The sequence below is a fragment of the Actinia tenebrosa genome, unplaced genomic scaffold, assembly GCF_029948245.1.
Source record: "Actinia tenebrosa isolate PJP-AT-01 unplaced genomic scaffold, QUT_ActTen_1.0 PGA_scaffold2__45_contigs__length_23673736, whole genome shotgun sequence".
In the NCBI taxonomy this organism is placed as follows: domain Eukaryota; kingdom Metazoa; phylum Cnidaria; class Anthozoa; order Actiniaria; family Actiniidae; genus Actinia; species Actinia tenebrosa.
This window is the reverse complement of record NW_028292579.1, coordinates 18,023,955-18,048,742: the sequence shown is the minus strand read 5'-3', so window position 1 is coordinate 18,048,742 and position 24,788 is coordinate 18,023,955. Positions and strand designations below refer to the sequence as shown.

At 36.0% G+C, this 24,788-nt stretch overlaps 2 protein-coding genes across 3 annotated transcripts; one reads left to right on the top strand and one right to left on the bottom strand.

Moving 5' to 3' along the window:
* Window positions 1–124: 124 nt before the first annotated feature.
* LOC148909470 (uncharacterized) lies at window positions 125–8,177 on the top strand. 2 transcript variants are annotated; one of them, XM_089034627.1, is made up of 20 exons: window positions 125–375; window positions 471–610; window positions 752–784; window positions 1,409–1,444; window positions 1,809–1,862; window positions 2,156–2,215; window positions 2,689–2,727; window positions 2,931–2,966; window positions 3,076–3,117; window positions 3,774–3,821; window positions 4,314–4,361; window positions 4,483–4,550; window positions 4,629–4,714; window positions 4,996–5,081; window positions 5,523–5,615; window positions 5,725–5,797; window positions 6,047–6,077; window positions 6,411–6,443; window positions 7,124–7,193; window positions 7,337–8,177. In XM_089034627.1, exons 1-20 carry the CDS (start codon window positions 125–127, stop codon window positions 7,693–7,695), a joined length of 1,686 nt encoding a protein of 561 aa, XP_088890753.1. In that variant the 3' UTR covers window positions 7,696–8,177. The 2 variants fall into 2 exon arrangements, with proteins under 2 accessions (XP_088890753.1, XP_088890754.1); XM_089034628.1 differs by lacking the exon at window positions 752–784.
* On the bottom strand, window positions 8,086–24,460 carry LOC116303069 (uncharacterized). The gene is made up of 7 exons (XM_089034147.1): window positions 24,437–24,460; window positions 23,246–23,435; window positions 21,592–21,810; window positions 16,593–21,305; window positions 13,198–13,439; window positions 12,378–12,418; window positions 8,086–10,716 (listed from the first exon to the last, which is right to left on the bottom strand). Exons 1-7 carry the CDS (start codon window positions 24,458–24,460, stop codon window positions 10,491–10,493), a joined length of 5,655 nt encoding a protein of 1,884 aa, XP_088890273.1. The 3' UTR covers window positions 8,086–10,490.
* Window positions 24,461–24,788: the final 328 nt, after the last annotated feature.

Sequence of the window (24,788 nt, the reverse complement as noted above, 5' to 3'; positions counted from 1 at the left end):
GTTTTTTTCTCAACTCCTTCATGAAAGCTACTCCCAACGAAAATAAACAGGAAGTTCTGGAATGTGTCAATGTATTAAAGCAGAGTGTACCGCCTAATTCACTATCGTATAGCCACCAACAAGCATGGACGGTTTTAGCTCAGATGACGCAGTGGATTTTTCGCCGCCTAAAAAATCCATTGGAAAAACGGTGATGAAATGGATAGTTGTAACAAAAAAGAAATTTGTCTCTGCTCCAAGGGGTTCTATGTGGGAAGACATGAAGACGAGCGGCGAAGCCAGGTACATAGGGATCAACACATTATGGACAGCCGAGATGTTAATGGACCAGCTTCGAGCTGTTTTCCCTTGTCTTCAAAGCAAAGAACGTAACCAGTAAGTCACTGTGAATCCAATTCTTCTTTTTCAAAACTACTTTTAGTTGATAAAAACTTCGTGAATATTAATACTTATTTTCTCCTTTCCATTAGAATCAGAGTTTTCAGAACAACCTCGCGCGGGAATATCTTTACAAGGCTATCAGAATATCTCCCTAACGCCAAGGAGCTGCTACAATTGTTTAAAGGGACAAAATCGCCAAGGATTTACCTTTACATGAAAAATAGCAAATGTATGATCAATATATTTATGAATATGTGTGATGTAAAGAAAAACTTGGACTTTGATATCCACATATATATCTTTGATATACATATCAGTTACACTGATATCTAACACCGCAATCAGTTAAGGTTTTAATTTGCAATTCCAGTTCCAAAACAAGGAATGGAAGTAGGTTGTAAAGGTGAGCAGGCTGAATTATTCGTCACACTCAGTTTGTTATAGCGGTTTCTTTACGTTGGGCACGGTTACAGCTCTTTTATAGTTCATTTGTGCTTTCAGTACTTGGATGTTACATGCTCCACTGTATGCTACCATCATAGAAGGATTACATTTTAAAATTACTTTACAATTTCATATATCTAGAAACTATATATAACTACTGTAGTTATAACTAGAATTTTTTAAACATTTGCATAATAATGAAATCCGGTTAAAAAAACCTAGCGCGTTCATCATTTCAGGAAAATAACGAAAGATTTTACATTTGTTGAAAGAGTATGAACAGGGATAACTTTAATGTTATATATGGTGCCTTGAATTCCACCTTTTATCTGTTTTTGTTAGAAACTGAAGTGGGGCTCCTGTGGAAACGAAAACGAGGTTCAATTTCAAGTGATAATTTCCTCTACAGTATAGTAGTGATGAAAACCGTCTTATATGCAAAGAAGCCATGATCACTCATACTTGTCTTTATTTATTTGCCAAAGCATTATATTTCAATTTTTATTGCCCTCCACTTTCATTTATATATACATTTTTATTCTTGTTTTTTATACATTAATGATTTTGTCTCCATTTTTCATAGGTTCACCATGGCTGTCAGGAAGCCAAAAAAATTCGTGTACGTATTAAAGTTTGCTCAGATCAGATAAAAAAATAAAGTTTATTTTCAAGCTTATAGGGTGAAGTCATTACACCTTTTAAATAGATATCAGACTAAGTAATGTTTAATAAACCTTAAAGTCCACTGTCCTTTTTTGTCTATTTAACTACTAATTGACTTATAATTTACTTCGTACATTCTACTAGGACACTATAAACAAAATAACATAAATTTTTTATCAACATTTTTATATTTCATTTTACATATATATATATATGTATTTTTTATATAAAGGCTTTTTTCCTCCCTCTTTCTGAAAGAAATGAGAAAAAAATGAGCCCTTGTTATAGCTAATTGTGCTATCTATTTTTCAATTTTGCAGCTGGAAAAAGTACCAAAAACGACACGAAAAAAGAAACTAATAGGAGTACTATCAGTAAGTATTTTTATTTTATTTAAAATGTTTTAAATAAAATTCCTTGTAGAATAGTTATTTATAAATAATTGCCTATTATACTACATGTATCTATATTTCAACTTTGTAGTTAGCAAAAGTACTAAGAATACTAAGCATGCCACAGCTGCAAAGAGTGTTATCAGTGAGTTTCTTCAATTATCTTCAAAGAGATACACTGACAGCATTAAGATTATAATGAACCAGTTATATATGTATCTCTCTTTTTTGTCTTAATTTTTGGTTTACGAGACTACATTTGTGTTCTTTTGCAGGTACACCATTAAAGTCTTTTCCTGGCCTAAGAGGATTAGCAGCCAAAAAAAATTTAACATGTATGTATTAGGTGTTTTCCAACAAAAAAAACTTTCTGGGGCTCTTTTTTCGTTATTCGATATGGTTCTATATATATATTCATAACCATATAAATAAATGAATATTGATGAAAAAAGTTTTTTTGTTTTTAATTTTTTTTCATGTTATGTTATTCCTTTAGATTCAAATTGGTAGCCTAGGAATTTTTAGGAGGGGACATATATAGGAAACACCAGCTAGCAATCCCCATGACATTGTTTTGAATCCATTAGAAAGATAATGATTTCATAGTTTAATAACTATTGTATTGTAATAATGTAGATGCCAGTGATTTTGAAGAATTAGATGATGGAGATAATGATAACATTGTTATGTGATTCCAATACTCTAAGAACTTAATTTTTTAGTTGTACCAGCTATATATTTTTGAAATCATTTGTTATTAAGATAACAAGTGCATATCAAGGATTAATTTATTTTATCCTTTTTATAGGTTTATCAGACAGTAGTGAAGAAAGCCCTGAACTTGGTGGTATGTTTTATCTTCTTATCTCTTCATTGTGTGCTTTCCAGTTTGGACCAAATCACTGGTCATAGGATAAACATTACCAACACTGCAGGGCCAATAAAGAAATAAAAACTTGCAAAAAAATAAAAAAGTTTGTAACATTTACATTGGTACAGTACATCATTGATTTTAATGATGTTATGTTATATTTCGTCTACCATTTTCAGGTTCATCTTCACCGTGGCTAGATGAATCAACTTCATGTAAGTTAAATAAAGTTACAATTTTGTTTTTGCTAACAGACTTCTAATCAACTATGCAGAATATATTTATAATAATATTTTTTTCGTATTTTTATTTCCCTTTAATTAGCAGCTGCAAACAGTCCTGCAACGCAATTGCCATCTCCATCATGTAAGTAATGGTATAGGCTTAGTTACATTAGACGTGCAATAACAAGTTCCATGGTTACTTTAAGATGCATATTTCAAGTTATTGTGGGATTGATAGACTTCAGTTACAAGAAAGGAATTTAATATCAGCTATAAAACTAGCAAAATATCATTCTAAACATAGCAACAACAGTGATATCTAGATCGGAAGGTCACCAGCTTAGTAGAGACCAGCTACATACCTGTGCAATAGTTAACTTTACCCTTCAAGAAGCAGAAACCTAAACATGTTTAAAATGCTCATCTTATTGATGTCAATATAAGCCAGCAACCAGCAGATTGTACCACCTGTTCAACCAATTCGGTTCCCATTGTGTGTGAGTGTCAGCCACCTATTTCAATTTCATACCCACCCACCAAAAATGTTATTGACAACCCTGCATCTGTAAGCACTTTTTGCAACAACAGCCCTAAAGGTCCTATAATATGTACTGTTCATAGGAAGTTTTGTGTGAGAAATCCGAATGATTTTCCTGGAACTGAACTGAACATTTACAGTGTTTTTAATAACATATTCAATTCAGCCCTTTCATATGTTTTTTTAAAATAGAAGACCCAGTTCTCTTAAAGAAAGAGTCACCATTCATTGATTTATATCTTTTGAATTGCTTTGATTAGATCCTAACCAGGTGCAATTTGTTCAGGATCGTGATGAAGGATTGGTTGGTAAGTGGGTGATCATGATTCATGCTTTAATAGGCCACAATGTGTTAAGGTTCGCTATGTCAGTGTTCATATGCTGCATGCCATGTTAGTTGACAGAAATTGAGAATCCTTTGCTTTACCATGGACTTTGAAATATTTGTTTTGCAGCAAAAAGCTTGCATGTGCATAGTAGTGACTGTGTGGACAAATATGTAAAAGACAGATAATTCAGATGTTTGATGAACGACTAGCTCTCACTTGAAAGTCAGGAAATTTGGCAAAAAGTGAAATTGATACGTGCTGTATGACAGAAGCAGCCATCTTGAAACCAAAATTCTAAATATTACAAATATAGTCATCCAAAGTCCTTATTCTCCATAATCTCCATAATGTTCCAACTCTGTTTAAGTACAGCTGTTATTTTTTTAGGTATTACAATTAAAAGCTTGTAACACCAGTTTTTATTTTGTTATTCCAGTTTATTAATTTTTTTATTCTGCTTCGTTACTTCAGTTGGTGAAATAAAAGAAAGCAGCATATTCAGTCATATAAATGAGTCAGGTATATATGTACACCATATCAATTCTATTTTGAAAGTAATAGTTTTTAATTGTTTTCCTTTACTATTACTAATGCTTTGTTATATTTTTCACCTTCCCTTTTTATTTTTTCCTTCAACCAGCTTCAGCATTGGATAGACTGAATGAAGTCAGTGGGCTTGTCATCCTTCCTGTGGATGATCTGGATGAGGTAGTTATAGGTTTTTTTCTCCATAGTTATATAATGTATGTCACCAAAGTGTATAAATAATGCTATTTTCATGTTCAGGCATGTCTCCAAGCCTTCCATCTACAGAGGCCAATGTTGTTTCTGATTGCTGAGGAGGAGAATGAAGATCTCCACAAATTCTTAAGGTACTATATATAGTGCTCTGAGGGCACAATTATTTTGATATGAGCATGATATATGACTGGTGACATTGTCGAACGTATGGGCTGACAAAAATGTCCATCCAGTCAAAACTTCCCATTTAGACATCAATGAAATATATTTTAACAAAGACAAATTTTTGGAAGCCATTTCAAAAAAACTTGCACAGCATGTTGTTGCAGATATATGTTTTTGTTCTTATCATGCTTGTGAATATAAAATTTATTGGACAGTACATTTAGTAACAAACGACTATCACTACTAGATCACTCAGTAATTCTGCTGAAGAAATGGAAGGCGACTTTCCGCTAATTGTCTTCATACAGGAAGGCTCCCATGCAAGTGAAGAACGTAAGAAAAAATTATTTGTTGATTATTAGTATAATAGAGAAAGCAATGGTACGTTCCATAAAAAAACAATGTTCAATAGCTATATGCACAGTGATTTACAGTCATTGAAATGCTGTTACTGGCACTCACTATTGTAATATAAGGCGAGATAACTAGCTAAAATCTAGTGTGAGATGCCTCGGTGTTTCTAATGAAACAGTAATGATAAAAAGTTGAATTATACACCGTGAAAAGATGAAAAAACGTACTTTTTTCGTTTTTTCATGTTTTCACAGTGTATAACTCAACTTCTTATTATTACTATAACGTATAGCAGTGGAATTGTGCAGGGGGAAAAAAGTTGGGTATATAAACCATGGCCATTCATTTATATGAAATTAAACTAGTGTTTCATAACCGATTCATAAAATGAATTTCTTTTCAATCTGGATCCTAATGTAGTTTACAGAAAGTTCTCCATGAAAGGAAAAGGGAAGTTAATCCTTTGCTTCCCTTTGAATAAACATGAAATGGAAATAAAGTTGATACAAACTGGTAAGTTTGCATGGTACAGTGATTATTATTTACACTTTTTGTATAATATAAATATTTATAAAATATATTTGACTTCATTAATAATGGAATGGTCACTTTTTTGTTGAAGGGTTTGTATATACACAAAGATTTGTAAATGCAATGGAGGAATTACAATATTCTAGACGCAAACCCCAACTGAAGTAAGTATTTTTTTTTAAACATTTATATTCTTCCCCTCCCCCCCCCCCCCCCCCCCCCTCCCCCAAAAAAATTAAGAGCCTGGGAAGGCTTGAATATGGAATATTGAAGGGCAAGTTTTCTTGAGTGAAGACTAGATTGTAGGAACATTTAGTTTTTTTCAGCTAACAATAAAGCATACATTTCATTATTATTAATGTTTTTGTTGTTGCTGTAATTTTATTATAATAATTTTATTGCGATGTTCATAGGAAAAAGAAACAAAGTAAACTATTGGTAGATGTGAGTATTACAAAAACACAATTTAATTTAAAATTTACTTTTTTGCATAGTTCTTAAATAGAACTAGCCATCCCATATTTTTCAATGTGTTTCCATATTGGTCGGCCTACAATTATTCTAGCAAACTGGAAATTAATTGAACGTTGGTCCAAACACTGTCTAGATGGCTTAGTTTATAGATGAACATGTACCTGAATACTCCTTGAATTTGAATTTCATACCTCAGCCAGCACTAATCCAGTAAATAATTTTGTTAAAGGTCAAACTTGATAGATTGGTTAGAAACTTTAAAAGGCATATTAAATTTATTACGTTATTATTCTTTTTCAACAGCCGCATTATGTTCCTGACAGTGAAGAGAAGGAGGTAAGTGCTTTTGTACTTATGCAGTTTCAGGGTTGAGTTTTCTTTACTTTTTTAAACACTTGGTGAGGAGGGCATCATCTTTGAATGCTTGAACCTCAAGGTGTGAGCATAAGTTAAGGGCATGCTTTGGGACTGGAAAATGGCCGCTTAAGTTTGGCACCCTGAGGGACTGGCATGTCTGCAGCATGCCTGGACCAGAGGGTGTCAAGCGGAAAGCCAGGTTTGTACCCGGAGGGACAGGCATGGACCGGAGGGTGTCAAGCACAATGCAGGGTTGGCACCCGGAGGGACAGGCATGTCTGCAGCATGCCTGGACCGGAGGGTGTCAAGCACAAAGCACGGTTGGCACCCGGAGGGACTGGCATGTCTGCAGCATGCCTGGACCAGAGGGTGTCAATCACAACGCTGAGATTGCATCCGGAGGGACTGGCCTGGACTGGTGGGTGTCAAACACAACGGCTAGTTTTGCACGCAGAAGGACTGGCATGTCTGTATTATGCCTTGGCGTGGATATTGTAGAATAGTACAATTTGATGGGGATGTTTGAACGGGGTTCTGTGAATGTTTTAATTCTTGAATATTTTCATTTTATTTTTCAAATAATTATCTATTTATATCTTTTTTTATATAGTAGAGAATACTGCCTCTGTTGCTGCCCATTTTTTTCTTTCCCATTTCAGGTGGTTTTCAGGGAAAACGATCCCAATGAATATGATAAAGGAGATGACTCGACCTTACTACTTTGTGATGGTAAAATATGTCTATTATATTCATAATTATTAACAAAGCTTATTACCTCAAAACATTCCAAAAAAAGAAATAAAAAAATTAGTATAAACAATAAATTATAAGTACACAATTAATGTAGTTGGATGTTTTTTCTTAATTTACAGATGACTTGATTGTGAACCTTAAACAACAAGAAAAAGAAAGAAAAAATGGTGAAAAGAGAAAAAAGGAAGAAAGGGGAAAGGAAAGGGAATTCGAAATTAGGGAAAAGGAAAGGGAACCAAGGGAAAACGAAGAAAAGGAAAGGGAGGAAAGGGAAAGAAGGGAAAGAAGAGAAAGGAAGGAAAGGGAAAGGAAGGAAAGGGAAATGGAGGAAAGGGAACCAAGGGAAAACGAAGAAAAGGAAAGGGAGGAAAGGGAAAGAAGGGAAAAGGAAAGGGAAAACAAAGAAACAAAAGAAGCAGCGAAAAAGAGAAGGAGAATATTGAGGAGGGAAAAAGCTAAACGTATGAAGAATAACTAGTCTACTTAATTCGTCACTGGCTTTTTTTCATTTTCGGTCAAACAAACTCGGTTTTGGTGGACGTCATCAAGGCCATACCACAACATTCCACGGACAGGACACATGCTTATGAAAAAAAATAATTTCCAAATATATATGCCATGGAAAAACTTTGATGTCCACTAAAACTTTCATTGGGAATTGGGATACATTCTGTAACACATATCATTACAGCATTTTTAAAAAAGTACTGCTGCCATTTTTATATTATATGTATTCTGAATATGAGCAATTACAGTTTGTAGGAAATATGAAACGAGATTTGTTAATATAGGAGTCTGATATTTGCGAGATAATTACTAGTATTAAATTAGCACATGTTATGTAAAAAAAAGATACTGTACAACTATGAATTCTTATTAAAAATTTAATGCCACAAAAATAAATAAATAATTGTATACTAAGTTAATAAAAAATAAAACGGAGGTCCTTACATTGCGTCAGATCACGCGTCTGTGTTAAGTGTGCAATTTTTTACTTCGAATGATTAACGGCTCGAAATAATCGAAAAGAGTCCAACTCCCAAAGTTCCACCTTTTCATCATAAAAACATTTTCATATTCCCATTTTTTATTCCCGTTTTTTTGAAGGCAATTGCAAATAGGAGCCCTCCAGTCTTGCCATAAAACGACCCTACAGTATATTTAGAAATTTTGGATTTAATTATTATGCAGGGATATTTTTGTTTAATTAAATCACAACGAAAAAATATCCAATAAGTCCTCCATAATTTACGTGAAAAGCGGGCCAAAATAATGACACATTTAATTTTACTTTCTATATGATATTAATAGTACTTTTCTCGGACTCACGCAATTCCTCGCGTGCTTGTATAACTCAACGCGCGCTCGTTTTCTATCAATATCTCTTCAATATATAATATAATAGGATAGCGGTAGCTTTTATATAAGGCTTTGCTTTTTTAAATAACGTACGTATTTCGGTTTGAACTCAATACTTCCTCGATTTCCAAAAAGCCTCCTCGATCGTCGATCGTCCCTCGATTAAAGCCCCCTCGATTGAATCGAGACTCGTTCTTGGGAATCGAGACATGTCGTTAGAGATCGAGACTCGTTCATGGAAATCGAGACACGTTTTGAAAATCGAGACTCGTTTTGAAAATCGAGACTCGAAGACCAGTATCCTTGAGAGATCCCCTAGACCTAGCTTTTTATCAAGGTTTTCTGGATCAGACAATAGCTGTTATTACACTGGAGACAGCAATGAGAAATTCTTTTGTTTTAAGAACCATACGAGTGAGGTTATGGGGCGATTCAATGCTTGTCTAATTTGCATCTCATTTGCATTCTTTCATAATAACTGTTATAATTGCACAAATAACTCAAATTTTCTGCAATCATATTATCTAATGTGAACAACACGCGCACTGTTTAGGGACCTTTAAAAAACTGCACCTGTAGTTATGACACCAAATATCATAAATATCATGGCCATCATACCTTTGAATGACAACTGTTACTCTGCCACCATGTCTACAAGTTGTCTAGTGGCTGCTAATAGACCCTTGTAGTCTGTCACAATGCAGCTCAATATTTGGTTTCCAGTTCTCATAAGATTGACATTTTTTTGCTTTGTCTTCCAAATTGACCTGCTTTGACGTCACATGCAAGGGGTCTATAGTTCGTCCACTGTTGGTCATGCCAGTGGCCAATATTGTCAACATGTTAGTTTGGTAATAGGTTCTTTTCCCCCTTGGAAAATCTGTTACCCATGTACTGATCAAGACAACAATAGACCTACCTATTGTGACCCTAGCTACCTTAAAACGAGAAGCTTTGTGAAAACAGAAATGAAAAGAGTGGCAAAAGAGCAATCTCAACATTAGTAAGAGGGCAAAGTTTCTGCTTAAAGTGTTGAATATAGGATAAGTAGCATTAATTATATAAAATCGAATATTTTCATTTAAACAGCTGCTTGTTTTAAGGGAGGTAGGGTTACGTGACCTGTTAGTGCAAGTTACAAACATTGATTGCTGGCTGTTGTCTTGACTAGCACATAGCAATGAAAACAGTGATAAAAGAATGATTACATCAGGCGGCTAAAAAATTAACACAACACATCAGTGTGACCAGTTAATGTGACCTATCACAAGGACTGGCCTAAAATGAGTTTGGCCATACTAGTGCCTATTTTGGCTGAACATTGGACCCATGACTGATCAGTATTTCCAGCCCTGTAAGATCTTGCCTTCTTTAAGCCAATTATAGTCCCTTAATTTCTCATTCGGTAAATACCACTGTGTTTTATGACTAGAGACTCATCTCCACTGGCTTAGCCTCGGTTAAGAGCAAATCATTTGCAAAAGTCAACTGTATAATGTATAGAATGTGCAAGTTGAACAACACCAGTGTTTTGAAATCTTGTGGGCTTTCAATGGTACAGGGCCGTATCTGTGAGTAGCTGACTTATAAACAAGGCTAAGCCTGTGCAAATGAGTACCTCTAGTCTTTAAAAATGGTGGTATGTATCAAATGCAAAACTGGTGTGTTAGATCTGATTTTATCATATTTAATTTTTTATAATTGTATCCTAACATAGTAGTAAAATATCAAAAGGTCAACCTAATTAACTGGGCCCAGTTGTACGAAGGGTGGATAGCAGTATCTGATGGATAAATCCTTATCCAGTAGATAAATCGATGCTGTTATCCAATAAATTTATTCACTGGATAAGATTTATCCGTCAGGTAACGCTATCCACTCTTTATACAATCGGGCCCTGGTCTATAACAGAAGCTAAAAACGACGAGGTTTTCTACGAGGTATGTGGGAGAAATATCTGTAACACCTATAGGCTATATAAGCTGTTGCACAAATTCCTATCACAATTAAGGAGTTCCTTATTATCTTTCTTATCCACCTTGTATTTTCTTCATACTCCACTCTGGCTTTAATGTCTTTTACTAGTTTTTCTGTTTTTTCCTTTTTTTCTTGCCTTTGCCTTCTTCGTACTTCAGTCATACTGATATGAATAGACAAGAAAACTTCTTTTAGTAATTAGATTAAGATTGTGTAGTTCCTCACAGAGGAATTTTTTTAAGACAACGTACCCCTACCCCCCGGAAATTCCAATTTTCTTCCATATAAACTCTGTAATTTTTGTTCTTTTTCCGACCCCCCTACTCTTCAGAAATTCCAAATTTCTCTGTGGGGTGGGTATGGATGATTATTTCACTGGTACTACACATATAATTTATTATCATATTCTAACTTTTCACCTATTTCTTCATTCTACTGATGGTATTTGACATGCCAAAACAAGTACATTGTATTATACTTACAGACTCCGATCCAGGAATTTTAGAAGAGGGATTTACTATTACAAAGGTTTTTCCAGGTATTTCAGGAAAGGTTGGGTAACTGCTTCTAACAATATACTGAGAAACTTGAGCAAAAGCAGGGTGACTTGTAACCCTTTTTACCATCCCTGGATCCACCCATCAGCCCAATAGGCCTTTTGCAATACATTGACACATGATTGTTACTGGATGCAAATAAATTTGGACTTACTTTATTTAAATTTTTTTTTGCTGGATTACTAATGTCGCATCCAAAACCTTTTCAAAAATACTTTTTTTCCCTTATAAGATACTTTTGATTTCAAGATACGAAGCAGTTTAAAGTTTGTTTGCCATCCAGCAGAGCCTTCCCCAAGGGACCTTGAGCTGAATTGATTCGTTATCAAAGTCATATATCAGCACGTGACTGTTTGTTGCAAAAGAACTATTGACCACTTTGGCGCTAGTTGTCACATGGTATGAATCATGTTGGATTTTGTTACGGTCACCAAATAGGTCAGACATTGTTCTTGGATTCCCATACAAAATGTACTGACTTTTGCACAAATTATTTAGCAATAAGAAAAGCTTCAATCAAGTTAGAAAAATGATATTTTGCTTGTATTTAGGAAGCTAACTTGATAAATCAAGTAACACAATCCAATAAAATTTATTCTACGTGTTGGCTAGCGTCAAAGTGGTGAATTCATTGGCCTGATACAAGTGGGAAGCAATTTAAACTGTGCATGTATTTCAGAGCCAAATTCAAATCCGATTTGAATGACATTAAATCAGTCAGATTCACCCAAATCAATATCTCAGTCAGAATAAAGTAATTTCAGTGCTTTAATGCGTAAAAGTTTATTTTGAAGGTTTAGAACCTCGTATCATGCAGTCAGACTGATTTTCTTACAACTTTACAGTCAATGTCAGCTTGATTTTTTCACAGACTCAGGCTTGAAGTTGGCACTAAACCACATGCAAGATTTACTTCACGATACATCAGGGGTGGCAGAAGCTAAATATCTTTGGGGGGGGGGGCATTGCAAAAATCTTTGGGGGGCCACTGAAGATTTTATTTAATGAAAAATGTGATAATGACAATGTTTTGTTTGATTGCAGACGCATGCGCTGTAAAACAAGAACTAAGAACGAATGTTTTTTTGGGGGGCCAGGCCCCCCAAAAAATTTGTTGGGTGGGGGGGGGGGGTGGCACGTGCACCCCTGACCCCCAGGAATTCACCTACCCCTGTACATTCCGTTGAAGAATGAGGCCGAATAAAACTGCAGAGTGTAGACAGGGCTTTTATCATCAAGCTGGTTAGTCTTTTATTTTATTTTTTACCTTTCCTTACTTGTACTTGGTTGAAGATTATCATCAGGGGACTTTAAAATTTAAAACATCAGTTTTATTAGAATTATACTTTTAATTACATGTATAATAGGAATTATTGGTAGGGAGTGAAGAGATAGTTAGAAGGGGTGCACGTTCTTTTAGAGTAAGGCTCAGGTCAAATGTTGAATTTTACATGAGCTGGACTTAATTTAACATCAAAGGAGACCGCCTTGTTATCCGCCTTGTTTCAATTTGGTTTGGCTCAATATGTAAAACTTCGACATTTGACCTGAGCCTAACTGCTTGTCATTTGATTTAATTAATCATATTTAAAAATGGCTATTTTAGTTCACTAGGTAATGACAGTAAGGACACTTGAACCGTCAACACTGATTTTGTTTCCGTCACATTTTTGAAATACATAACTGCAAATCATCTCTTGAGTCAATCAATTGGGAATAAGATGTATTTTGAATTTGATAAAATATAACTCGCATGTATTCCAACTCAATGTTTCATTTTAGAGGGTTGGAAACAGTAGAAAGCAGTAGAGTTGGGGAGTGTTCTTTTTGTAATAAAAGGAATAAAAAAATGAGCACATTACTGTGACCACTGGTCTACAGTAATGTAATAAAGTAATAAAGCACTTGGGAATTGGCAGAACACTAAAAATGTTAAGAATCACTTCTCTATTCATCCTCAGCTTCACCTAACATCTGCCATTTCCACTCAAGCATGACATGCATATATGTAGCTGCAAACAGCACAAACAGATTTTCTATTTTTTCAATAAAATGTCATTAAAACTGTATTACTTTTTGCACCTTACCTTTGTGTCAGATTCTAGCTTCTTTGATTGGATTTTGGGGTCAGATTTCCATGGATTGGTACCAATACTACCACCAATACTTTCATTTGAAGGTTCATCCCTAGGGCGTATAATCTTTTCTGCCTTCGTGATACGTGCATATGCTCCATGCCCTGACTCCATGATGTCACTTCCACTTTCCATTGCTTCGGGCAATGGTTTAGACACCGCACGATTTTGGATTTTAAAGGCGTTCATTTTCTCTAGAACAAGAGCAGGTCCTGTCAAATATATTTTACCCCCTTCAATCACGGGCTTACTGGGTTTGTCTTCAGTCTTTACTACATTTTCACTTTTATCTAGTACAAATGCTTGTCTCTTGAAATCACTTTCCTGCTCTACTGAACTTTGTGTTTCTATGGCTGAGGCTATAACTTCTTTAGCTTTCTCTTTTTCCGTTATTCTCTCGATATTTTCCTTGCTGATCACTGTTTCTTCCTGGAATAAATTGTCCAGTTTACTGGGCTTCTCCTTGCCTTCCATTTTTCTATCACCCTCCCTGTCTATAACCACCTCAATGTATTCAGTCTCTAGTGTACCTGCCTGTATACCAATAGTTTCCTTACTAACCAATACCTCTTCTTCTGTTTCCCTATCTTCACTGCTCAGTTTTTCTTTGTCAATATCTATTTTGAAATCCTCCATCATGAATGGTGTAGATGTCTGTATGGCTATTTCAGTAACTTTTTCCTTTTCAATTCTAGGCATTCTCTTGCCTGCTTCCAACAATTCAGGAACATTTTTTATCGTTTCTGTGAAATTTTCTCTATCTTGTAGTCTGTCATAGAAGTCTTCTGGTAAATCCATTCTACTTTCCGTATCTCTCCTAACAGTTCTGGATACCCCTACATCTAATGTTTTTCCTCCTTCCTTCCTAACTTCTTTATCGTTTGCTTTACCTTGCCATGTTGTTTCTTCTGTTGTTTTTGCAAACACTTCTCTATCTTGTAGTCTGTTATAGAAGTCTTCTGTTTCATCCATTCCACTTTCCATCTCTTTCTTAAAAGCTCTGGATTTTCCCACATCTATCTTCTTTTCTCTTTCCTTCCTAACTTCTGAATCTTTTGGTTTACTGCTCCAGCTAGTTTCTTCAGCTGTTGTTTTTGCAAAGACTTCTCTATCTTCTAGTCTATCATAGAAGTCTTCTGGTTCATCCATTCTACTTTCCATCTCTGTGATAAGAGCTCTGAATTTTTCTACATCCATTTTCTTTTCTCTCTCCTTCCTAACTTCTGTATCTTTTGCTTTACCTTGCCATGTAGTTTCTTCAGCTGTTGTTTTTGCAAACTCTTCTCTATCTTCTAGTCTGTCATAGAAGTCTTCTGGTTCATCCATTCTACTTTCCATCTCTGTGATAAAAACTCTGGATTTTCCTGCGTCTATCTTCGTTTCCCTTTCCTTCCTAACTTCTGTATCTCTTGCTTTACTGCTCCAACTAGTTTCTTCAGCTGTTGTTTTTGCAAACATTTCTCTATCTTCTAGTCTATCATCGAAGTCTTCTGGTTCATCCATTCTACTTTCCATCTCTGTGATAACAGCTCTGGATTTTTCTACATCCATTTTCTTTTCTCTCTCCTTCCTAACTTCTGTATCTTTTGCTTTACCTTGCCATGTAGTTTCTTCTGTTGTTTTTGCAAACTCTTCTCTATCTTCGAGTCTGTCATAGAAGTCTTCTGGTTCATCCATTCTACTTTCCATCTCTGTGATAACAGCTCCGGATTTTCCTACATCCATCTTCATTTCTCTCTCCTTCCTAACTTCTGTATCTCTTGCTTTACTGCTCCAGCTAGTTTCTTCAGCTGTTGTTTTTGCAAAGACTTCTCTATCTTCTAGTCTATCATAGAAGTCTTCTGGTTCATCCATTCTACTTTCCATCTCTGTGATAACAGCTCTCAATTTTTCTACATCCATTTTCTTTTCTCTCTCCTTCCTAACTTCTGTATCTTTTGCTTTACCTTGCCATGTAGTTTCTTCTGTTGTTTTTGCAAACTCTTCTCTATCTTCTAGTCTGTCATAGAAGTCTTCTGGTTCATCCATTCTACTTTCCATCTCTGTGATAACAGCTCCGGATTTTCCTGCATCCATTTTCTTTTCTCTCTCCTTCCTTACTTCTGTATCTTTTGCTTTACTTTGCCATGTAGTTTCTTCTGTTGTTCTTGCAAACTCTTCTCTATCTTGTACTCTGTCATAGAAGTCTTCTGGTAAATCCATTCTACTTTCCGTATCTCTCCTAACAGTTCTGGATACCCCTGCATCTAATGTTTTTCCTCTTTCCTTCCTAACTTCTTTATCGTTTGCTTTGCCTTGCCATGTTGTTTCTTCTGTTGTTTTTGCAAACACTTCTCTATCTTGTAGTCTGTCATAGAAGTCTTGTGTTTCATCCATTCTACTTTCCATCTCTTTCCTAAAAGCTCTGGATTTTCCCACATCTATCTTCTTTTCTCTTTCCTTCCTAACTTCTGAACCTTTTGGTTTACTGCTCCAGCTAGTTTCTTCAGCTGCTGTTTTTGCAAACACTTCTCTATCTGCTAGTCTATCATAGAAGTCTTCTGGTTCATCCATTCTACTTTCCATCTCTGTGATAACAGCTCTGAATTTTTCTACATCCATTTTCTTTTCTCTCTCCTTCCTAACTTCTGTATCTTTTGCTTTACCTTGCCATGTAGTTTCTTCTGTTGTTTTTGCAAACTCTTCTCTATCTTCTAGTCTGTCATAGAAGTCTTCTGGTTCATCCATTCTACTTTCCATCTCTGTGATAACAACTCTGGATTTTCCTGCATCTATCTTCATTTCCCTTTCCTTCCTAACTTCTGTATCTCTTGCTTTACTGCTCCAACTAGTTTCTTCAGCTGTTGTTTTTGCAAACACTTCTCTATCTTCTAGTCTATCATAGAAGTCTTCTGGTTCATCCATTCTACTTTCCATCTCTGTGATAACAGCTCTGGATTTTTCTACATCCATTTTCTTTTCTCTCTCCTTCCTAACTTCTGTATCTTTTGCTTTACCTTGCCATGTAGTTTCTTCTGCTGTTTTTGCAAACTCTTCTCTATCTTGTACTCTGACATAGAAGTCTTCTGTTTCATCCATTCTACTTTCCATCTCTTTCCTAAAAGCTCTGGATTTTCCCACATCTATCTTCTTTTCCCTTTCTTTCCTAACTTCTGTATCTCTTGCTTTACTGCTCCAGCTAGTTTCTTCAGCTGTTGTTTTTGCAAACACTTCTCTATCTTCTAGTCTATCATAGAAGTCTTCTGGTTCATCCATTCTACTTTCCATCTCTGTGATAACAGCTCTAGATTTTTCTACATCCATCTTCTTTTCTCTCTCCTTCCTAACTTCTGTATCTTTTGCTTTACCTTGCCATGTAGTTTCTTCTATTGTTTTTGCAAACTCTTCTCTATCTTCGAGTCTGTCATAGAAGTCTTCTGGTTCATCCATTCTACTTTCCATCTCTGTGATAACAGCTCCGGATTTTCCTGCATCCATTTTCTTTTCTCTCTCCTTCCTAACTTCTGTATCTTTTGCTTTACCTTGCCATGTAGTTTCTTCAGCTGTTGTTTTTGCAAACTCTTCTCTATTTTCTAGTCTATCATAGAAGTCTTCTCTTTCATCCATTCTACTTTCCATCTCTGTAATAACAGCTCCGGATTTTTCTACATCCATCTTCGTTACTCTTTCCTTCCTAACTTCTGTATCTTTTGGTTTACTGCTGCAGCGAATTTCTTCTGTTGTTTTTGCAAACACTTTTCTATCTTCTAGTTGGTCATAGAAGTCTTCTGTTTCATCCATTCTACTTTCCATCTCTGTGATAACAACTCCGGATTTTCCTGCATCCATTTTCTTTTCTCTCTCCTTCCTAACTTCTGTATCTTTTGCTTTACCTTGCCATGTAGTTTCTTCTGTTGTTTTTGCAAACTCTTCTCTCTCTTCTAGTCTGTCATAGAAGTCTTCTGGTTCATCCATTCTACTTTCCATCTCTGTGATAACAGCTCTGGATTTTTCTACATCCATTTTCTTTTCTCTCTCCTTCTTAACTTCTGTATCTTTTGCTTTACCTTGCCATGTAGTTTCTACTGTTGTTTTTGCAAACTCTTCTCTATCTTCTAGTCTGTCATAGAAGTCTTCTGGTTCATCCATTCTACTTTCCATCTCTGTGATGACAGCTCCGGATCTTCCTGCATCCATCTTCATTTCTCTCTCCTTCCTAACTTCTGTATCTCTTGCTTTACTGCTCCAGCTAGTTTCTTCAGCTGTTGTTTTTGTAAACACTTCTCTATCTTCTAGTCTATCATAGAAGTCTTCTGGTTCATCCATTCTACTTTCCATCTCTGTGATAACAGCTCTGGATTTTTCTACATCCATTTTCTTTTCTCTTTCCTTCCTAACTTCTGTATCTTTTGGTTTACTGCTCCAGCGAATTTCTTCTGTTGTTTTTGCAAACACTTCTCTATCTTGTAGTCTATCATAGAAGTCTTCTGGTTCATCCATTCTACTTTCCATCTCTGTGATAACAGCTCCGGATTTTCCTGCATCCATTTTCTTTTCTCTCTCCTTCCTAACTTCTGTATCTTTTGCTTTACCTTGCCATGTAGTTTCTTCTGTTGTTTTTGCAAACTCTTCTCTATCTTCTAGTCTGTCATAGAAGTCTTCCTGTTCATCCATTCTACTTTCCATCTCTGTGATAACAGCTCCGGATTTTCCTGCATCCATTTTCTTTTCTCTCTCCTTCCTAACTTCTGTATCTTTTGCTTTACCTTGCCATGTAGTTTCTTCATCTGTTGTCCTCGGAAACTCTTCTCTATCTTCTAGTCTGTCATAAAAGTGTTCTGGTTCATCCATTCTACTTTCAATCTCTTTCCTAACAGCTCTGGATTTTCCTACATCCATCTTCTTTTCTCTTTCCTTCCTAACTTCTGTTTCTTTTGCTTTACCTTGCCATGTAGTTTCTTCTGTGGTTTTTGCAAACTCTTCTCTATCTTCTAGTATGTCATAGAAGTCTTCTAGCTCATCCATTCTACTTTCCATCTCTGTGATAACAGCTCTTGACTTTCCTTCATCTATCTTCTTTTCTCTTTCCTTCCTAACTTCTATATCTTTTGCTTTACCTTGACATGTAGTTTCTTCTGTGGTTTTTGCAAACTCCTTTCTATCTTCTAGTCTGTCATAGAAGTCTTCTGGTTCATCCATTCTACTTTCCATCTCTGTGATAACAGCTCTGGATTTTCCTACATCCATCTTCTTTTCTCTTTCCTTCCTAACTTCTGTTTCTTTTGCTTTACCTTGCCATGTTGTTTCTTCTGTGTTTTTTGCAAACTTTTCTCTATCTTCTAGTATGTCATAGAAGTCTTCTAGCTCCTCCATTCTACTTTCCATCTCTGTGATAACAGCTCTGGACTTTCCTTCATCTATCTTCTTTTCTCTTTCCTTCCTAACTTCTGTATCTTTTGCTTTACCTTGCCATGTAGTTTCTTCTGTGGTTTTTGCAAACTCTTCTCTATCTTCTAGTCTGTCATAGAAGTCTTCTGGTTCATCCATTCTACTTTCCATCTCTGTGATAACAGCTCCGGATTTTTCTACATCCATCTTCGTTTCTCTTTCCTTCCTAACTTCTGTATCTTTTGGTTTACTGCTCCAGCGAATTTCTTCTGTTGTTTTTGCAAACACTTCTCTATCTTCTAGTCTATCATAGAAGTCTTCTGGTTCATCCATTCTACTTTCCATCTCTGTGATAACAGCTCCGGATTTTCCTGCATCATTTTTCTTTTCTCTCTCCTTCCTAACTTCTGTATCTTTTGCTTTACCTTGCCATGTAGTTTCTTCTGTTGTTTTTGCAAACTCTTCTCTATCTTCTAGTCTGTCATAGAAGTCTTCCTGTTCATCCATACTACTTTCCATCTCTGTGATAACAGCTCCGGATTTTCCTGCATCCATTTTCTTTTCTCTCTCCTTCCTAACTTCTGTATCTTTTGCTTTACCTTGCCATGTAGTTTCTTCATCTGTTGTTTTTGGAAACTCTTCTCTATCTTCTAATCTGTCATAAAAGTGTTCTGGTTCATCCATTCTACTTTCAATCTCTTTCCTAACAGCTCTGGATTTTCCTACATCCATCTTCTTTTCTCTTTCCTTCCTAACTTCTGTTTCTTTTGCTTTACCTTGCCATGTAGTTTCTTCTGTGGTTTTTGCAAACTCTTCTCTATCTTCTAGTATGTCATAGAAGTCTTCTAGCTCATCCATTCTACTTTCCATCTCTGTGATAACAGCTCTTGACTTTCCTTCATCTATCTTCTTTTCTCTTTCCTTCCTAACTTCTATAACTTTTGCTTTACCTTGACATGTAGTTTCTTCTGTGGTTTTTGCAAATTCCTTTCTATCTTCTAGTCTGTCATAGAAGTCTTCTGGTTCATCCATTCTACTTTCCATCTCTGTGATAACAGCTCTGGATTTTCCTACATCCATCTTCTTTTCTCTTTCCTTCCTAACTTCTGTTTCTTTTGCTTTACCTTGCCATGTAGTTTCTTCTGTGGTTTTTGCAAACTTTTCTCTATCTTGTAGTATGTCATAGAAGTCTTCTAGCTCATCCATTCTACTTTCCATCTCTGTGATAACAGCTCTGGACTTTCCTTCATCTATCTTCTTTTCTCTTTCCTTCCTAACTTCTATATCTTTTGCTTTACCTTGAGATGTAGTTTCTTCTGTGGTTTCTGCAAACTCCTTTCTATCTTCTAGTCTGTCATAGAAGTCTTCTGGTTCATCCATTCTACTTTCCATCTCTGTGATAACAGCTCCGGATTTTCCTGCATCCATTTTCTTTTCTCTCTCCTTCCTAACTTCTGTATCTTTTGCTTTACCTTGCCATGTAGTTTCTTCTGTTGTTTTTGTAAACTCTTCTCTATCTTCTAGTCTATCACAGAAGTCTTCTCTTTCATCCATTCTACTTTCCATCTCTGTGATAACAGCTCTGGATTTTTCTACATCTATCTTCGTTTCTCTTTCCTTCAAAACTTCTGTATCTTTTGCTTTACTGCTCCAGCTAGTTTCTTCAGCTGTTGTTTTTGCAAACACTTCTCTATCTTCTAGTCTATCGCAGAAGTCTCCTGGTTCACCCATTCTACTTTCCATCTCTGTGATAACAGCTCTGGATTTTCCTTCATCTATCTTCTTTTCTCTTTCCTTCCTAACTTCTGTATCTTTTGCTTTACCTTGCCATGTTGTTTCTTCTGTTGTTTTTGCAAACACTTTTCTATCTTCTAGTCTGTCATAGAAGTCTTCTGGTTCATCCATTCTACTTTCCATCTCTGTGATAAGAGCTCTGGATTTTGCTGCATCTATCTTCGTTTCTCTTTCCTTCCTAACTTCTGTTTCTTTTGCTTTACCTTGCCATGTAGTTTCTTCTGTTGCTTTCGCAAAAACCTCTCTATCTTCTAGTCTGTCATAGAAGTCTTCTGGTTCATGCATTGTACTTTCAATCTCTTTCCTAGCAGTTCTGTATACTCCTGCATCTATCTTCTTTTCCCTTTCCTTTCTAACTTCTGTATCTTTTGCATTACCTGTATTTGCTGTTTCTTTCGTTTTTGTTGCAAACTCTTTTTTATCTTCAATCTTGCCTTGCATTTCTTCTCTTTCAACCATCCAACTGTCCATCTCTTTTCTTGGAATAGTTGTCTCAGGAGTTATTTTATATTCTTTTTCTATGGGAAATGTTTTCCCTTCTTGAGATACTTCTGGTTTTATTTTTGTGAAGTCTTCCTGAACTTCAACCTCGGCCTGCAGTTCTTCATTTTCTTCCATTTTAATGTCCTCTTCTTCAGTTTTATGACTAACTTCTGTTTCAATGCTGCCCTCCTCATCCTCTTGGTCTTGTTCTCCACTTGCTTTGGAATACCTCTGATCATCTTGTTCAGGAGTGAGGTCCTCCTTACTATATAGCCTCTCTCTGTCTTCCTCTGATTCTTCACCTGCCAGTGATGATGATGATGTCGATGACTCAGAGAGATCAATGATTTCATCTTCGCCATCACTTTCATCAGATGAAATATTATCTGCTTGAAAACCTTGATAAGAAGGAACACCTAAAATAATGAAAACATATTAAAATAGGTTCAACACTTGTGTTAGAGCACAGCATACACTTAAAGGGAATACACTAAAGGTAACCAATTTGAGCAGCATTTCCATGAATCTAAAAAAAATTGGTTTACATTTCTTGAAAGTTGAAAAATTTCAAATTCTTATAAGTTATATTTTGTCAAATGAAAAAAAAATCTTACTGTAATACCTAAATATTACTTTGTTTTGATTTACAGGTCTTGGGAATCTTGATTTTATCTTTTCTTCTTTTTGCTCGGCCATGTTTACCTTTGCTGATGTCAGCGGTTGCAGCTGCAGAGGTTTCTTTAGGTGTTTCTGCAGCAGCTGATGTGCTCTCTGTTGGGATATCAGGTAGACTTCTTTTTCTTTTGGGTGCAATATTTGCCTCTTTATCAACAGTTTGATCTAATTCCTGTCGCTTACGTACTGGTACGGGGGGTGGGACTTCATCCTCTTCTGAAACCTCCTCCTCTTCCTCCTCATGTGCTTTAATGACAAGACAATGAAATTGTTTAAATTTCAAAAATTAATCCTAATATCTAGTTAGGAGTTTTATAGGTGATAAAGTATTGCTCTCTGTTTGGTAAATTAGTGTGTGCAGGTGCATTCAAAACTCAATAGTTAACTTTTTTATTACAGCCTGTTTCATGTTTTCCCCCCCGACCAAATCGACTCCAGGCGACTGGCATTTTGGTCTTTGTCAATCAAATTTCTCCAACGAGCAATTTACTCAAGTTAATAGTTATTGCTGGTAACCAGAATGACAAGGAATGCATTCAGCCCATCGTAAATTTGATTGATAGGAGCCAAAATGCCAGACCTCTGGAGTCAGTTAGGTTGCAGAAACATGAAACCTGCTGTAACAAAGACTTTTTTTTTGACAGTTTTTTGCTACAAATCAATGTTATTAAAAGAAGAATTTTGGTCATTGATTATGGTGATTCCATTGCATTTTGGGCACACTTTGTTGGAGCACTCAAGAAAGTGGAGTTTCTAGTAGGCATACTCTTACGCTTCTTTCGTGCTTAGCACAGGGTTCGTGCTGAGGTAACCACTTCAAATTCAAGGACTATTCAAGGAGTATACAAGGACCCAAAAATGAATTTTCAAGGAGTATGTTTAGCTAAATATGCCAAGGTTTTACACAGTGGTTGCACATGGCCGACTTTCAGATTTTCCAATCTTTCTGACTAGATCTATTTCAGAACCATGCAAGTAACGACCAAAGCAATCATTCAAGGAGTTTTCAAGGAGTTTTGCTAAAATCATAAAATTCAAGAGCTTTTCAAGTGCCTTTGAAAATGTGAATTAAATTCAAGGAGTTTCAAGGAGTTTCAAGGAGTTTGAGGAGTAGCAGGAACCCTGTTAGCAGCTTCCTGTGTGTATTCAAAACTTTAATGAAGCACACTAATTACAGTGGATTTCATGTAACTTTTGACATGAATCAGGTTGCTGAAGTTTTTTAGGAAGTTCCACTGTTCGCCAACAAACTTCGTATATTTGTTACGAAGTTCGAACCAAATTACCGAAGTTCAAAACGAAGTTCGTAATGTTCTTTCTGAGGTTGGGAACTTAACCAGTATGTAGCTGCGAGCTGCAAGCTGCAAGCTAAAAATTTGTTTTTCCCTTCTATCAATCAAAACCAATCAGTTGCTACTTGTTATATTTTAGACTGGCAGAAGTAAAAAAATACAAATCCCAGCATGCAGCTACAGAGTTAAGTCCCAAACCTTGCAATGAACGTTACAAACTTTATTATCAACCTCAGTAAATTGGTTCAAACTTCATAACGAATATACAAAGTCTGTCTGCATTTTGGAACTTCTGATTCAATGAACAAACTTCGGAAACCGAAGTTAAAAAGAAATTATCCTCTGTAATCCTTTTTCATGATTGTGCAGTGAACAATGATTGAACATACCTCTTTCATTTGAAAACTTTTCAAGTGCCTCTTCATATAATTGTGGCATAAGCAGGCGTGTGCCTTCAAGGATCGCGGCATATGTAAAGCGTAGCTGATCAGGGGTTTGGATTAGTCCTACTCTATAACGACGAATCTTTAACACAGCCGTCTTTACATCAATAGCATTGAGATCTCGGGTCTGTTCAACCTGGAATTATCGTAATAATTTCAGTAAATCCTTTGACTGCATACAATTTTGACAAATAAAGTATAGTTAGAGACCTAATGTACAGACATGTTTAAGGTTGGAGATAGAAGAATTCTCTAGAAGAAAAAAATCGTCCTTTTCACAAGGGTAGCACTTAATAGCCAGTGGCCAGTAACAAACCTGTGGCCCTCATTCCGTGATCAAATAGGAATTTAGGAGTTGATTTTTGCGGAGGGAGGAAAACCGGAGAACCCGGAAAACCCTCGAAGCACAGGAGCTAGAGAACCAACAAACAACTCTACTCATATACAACATTGAACCCGGCGGGATTCCAACTTGGGTCGCATTGATGAGAGGCGAGCGCTCACACCGCTACACCACCCGTGTTTCCCTAAAAATGGGCAAAGTTATCCAGCTTACTGCTTTTTTCGATATTCTACAAACTGCTGAAGACATTCCATGGGGTTGTTGTGAAATTGGTTTTCACTAGGCAGCCATCAATCAAGACATAAAAGGTACTGGCTGATTATTTTTGATTGACTGCAGCAAAATAACCAATTTTTTTTTGTGCAGCTCTCAACTACCAAGTTCGCAGAATACCAAAAACAGCAGTAAACTAGCATTTACAGCTAGTACTTTGTCAAATGTTCATTTGTCTTAGACTCTTCGGCCAGTTCATGACCTTCTCCAATTATTTCAAAACTAGTACTATACTTTTCCAGCTTCCAAGAGTGATATACTCTGTAAGAGTGATATACTGATAACATTTTTGATCAAGGAAGTTTGAATAGAAAAGTTGGAATTATATCATTTTTTAGAATCAGTGAGAGAATTTGTGTGTAATTAACCTCTGACTTTAGAGTGCGAACAGAAAAGCCATGGGCACCTAGAAATATTTCAATTTTTTTATTATTCATTTGAGTGATTAGTAGGTTTATACTCAAACAATTAGACCATTCGGGCTCAGGTCTCATTGTTAAATAGTATTTTTGTGTATTTACCTCCTTTAGTATTGAGTCTACCATGATAAACGTCCCTGACCTGCCAATTCCAGCACTGAAAAAAAAGGTGCATAGTATGCAATTACACACTACATCAAAAGGACAGATCAAACACAGAGATTAAGGAACAGGTATTTGGTTGGGGATCCAAAGGGTTGTCACATCATTACCTTTATTCATTATAACCGTTAGCTAACTAGCTAATATACACTTGGTGAATAAATACCTCAAGACTGTGACAACACAGGAAGCCCAACTGCCCTCCCCTAGCAATGTTGAAGGATCAACAAACCATCAGAGGCTACCATTTGTTAGACAAGACAACATTGAATAAGAGATGGGGTTTGTAGTA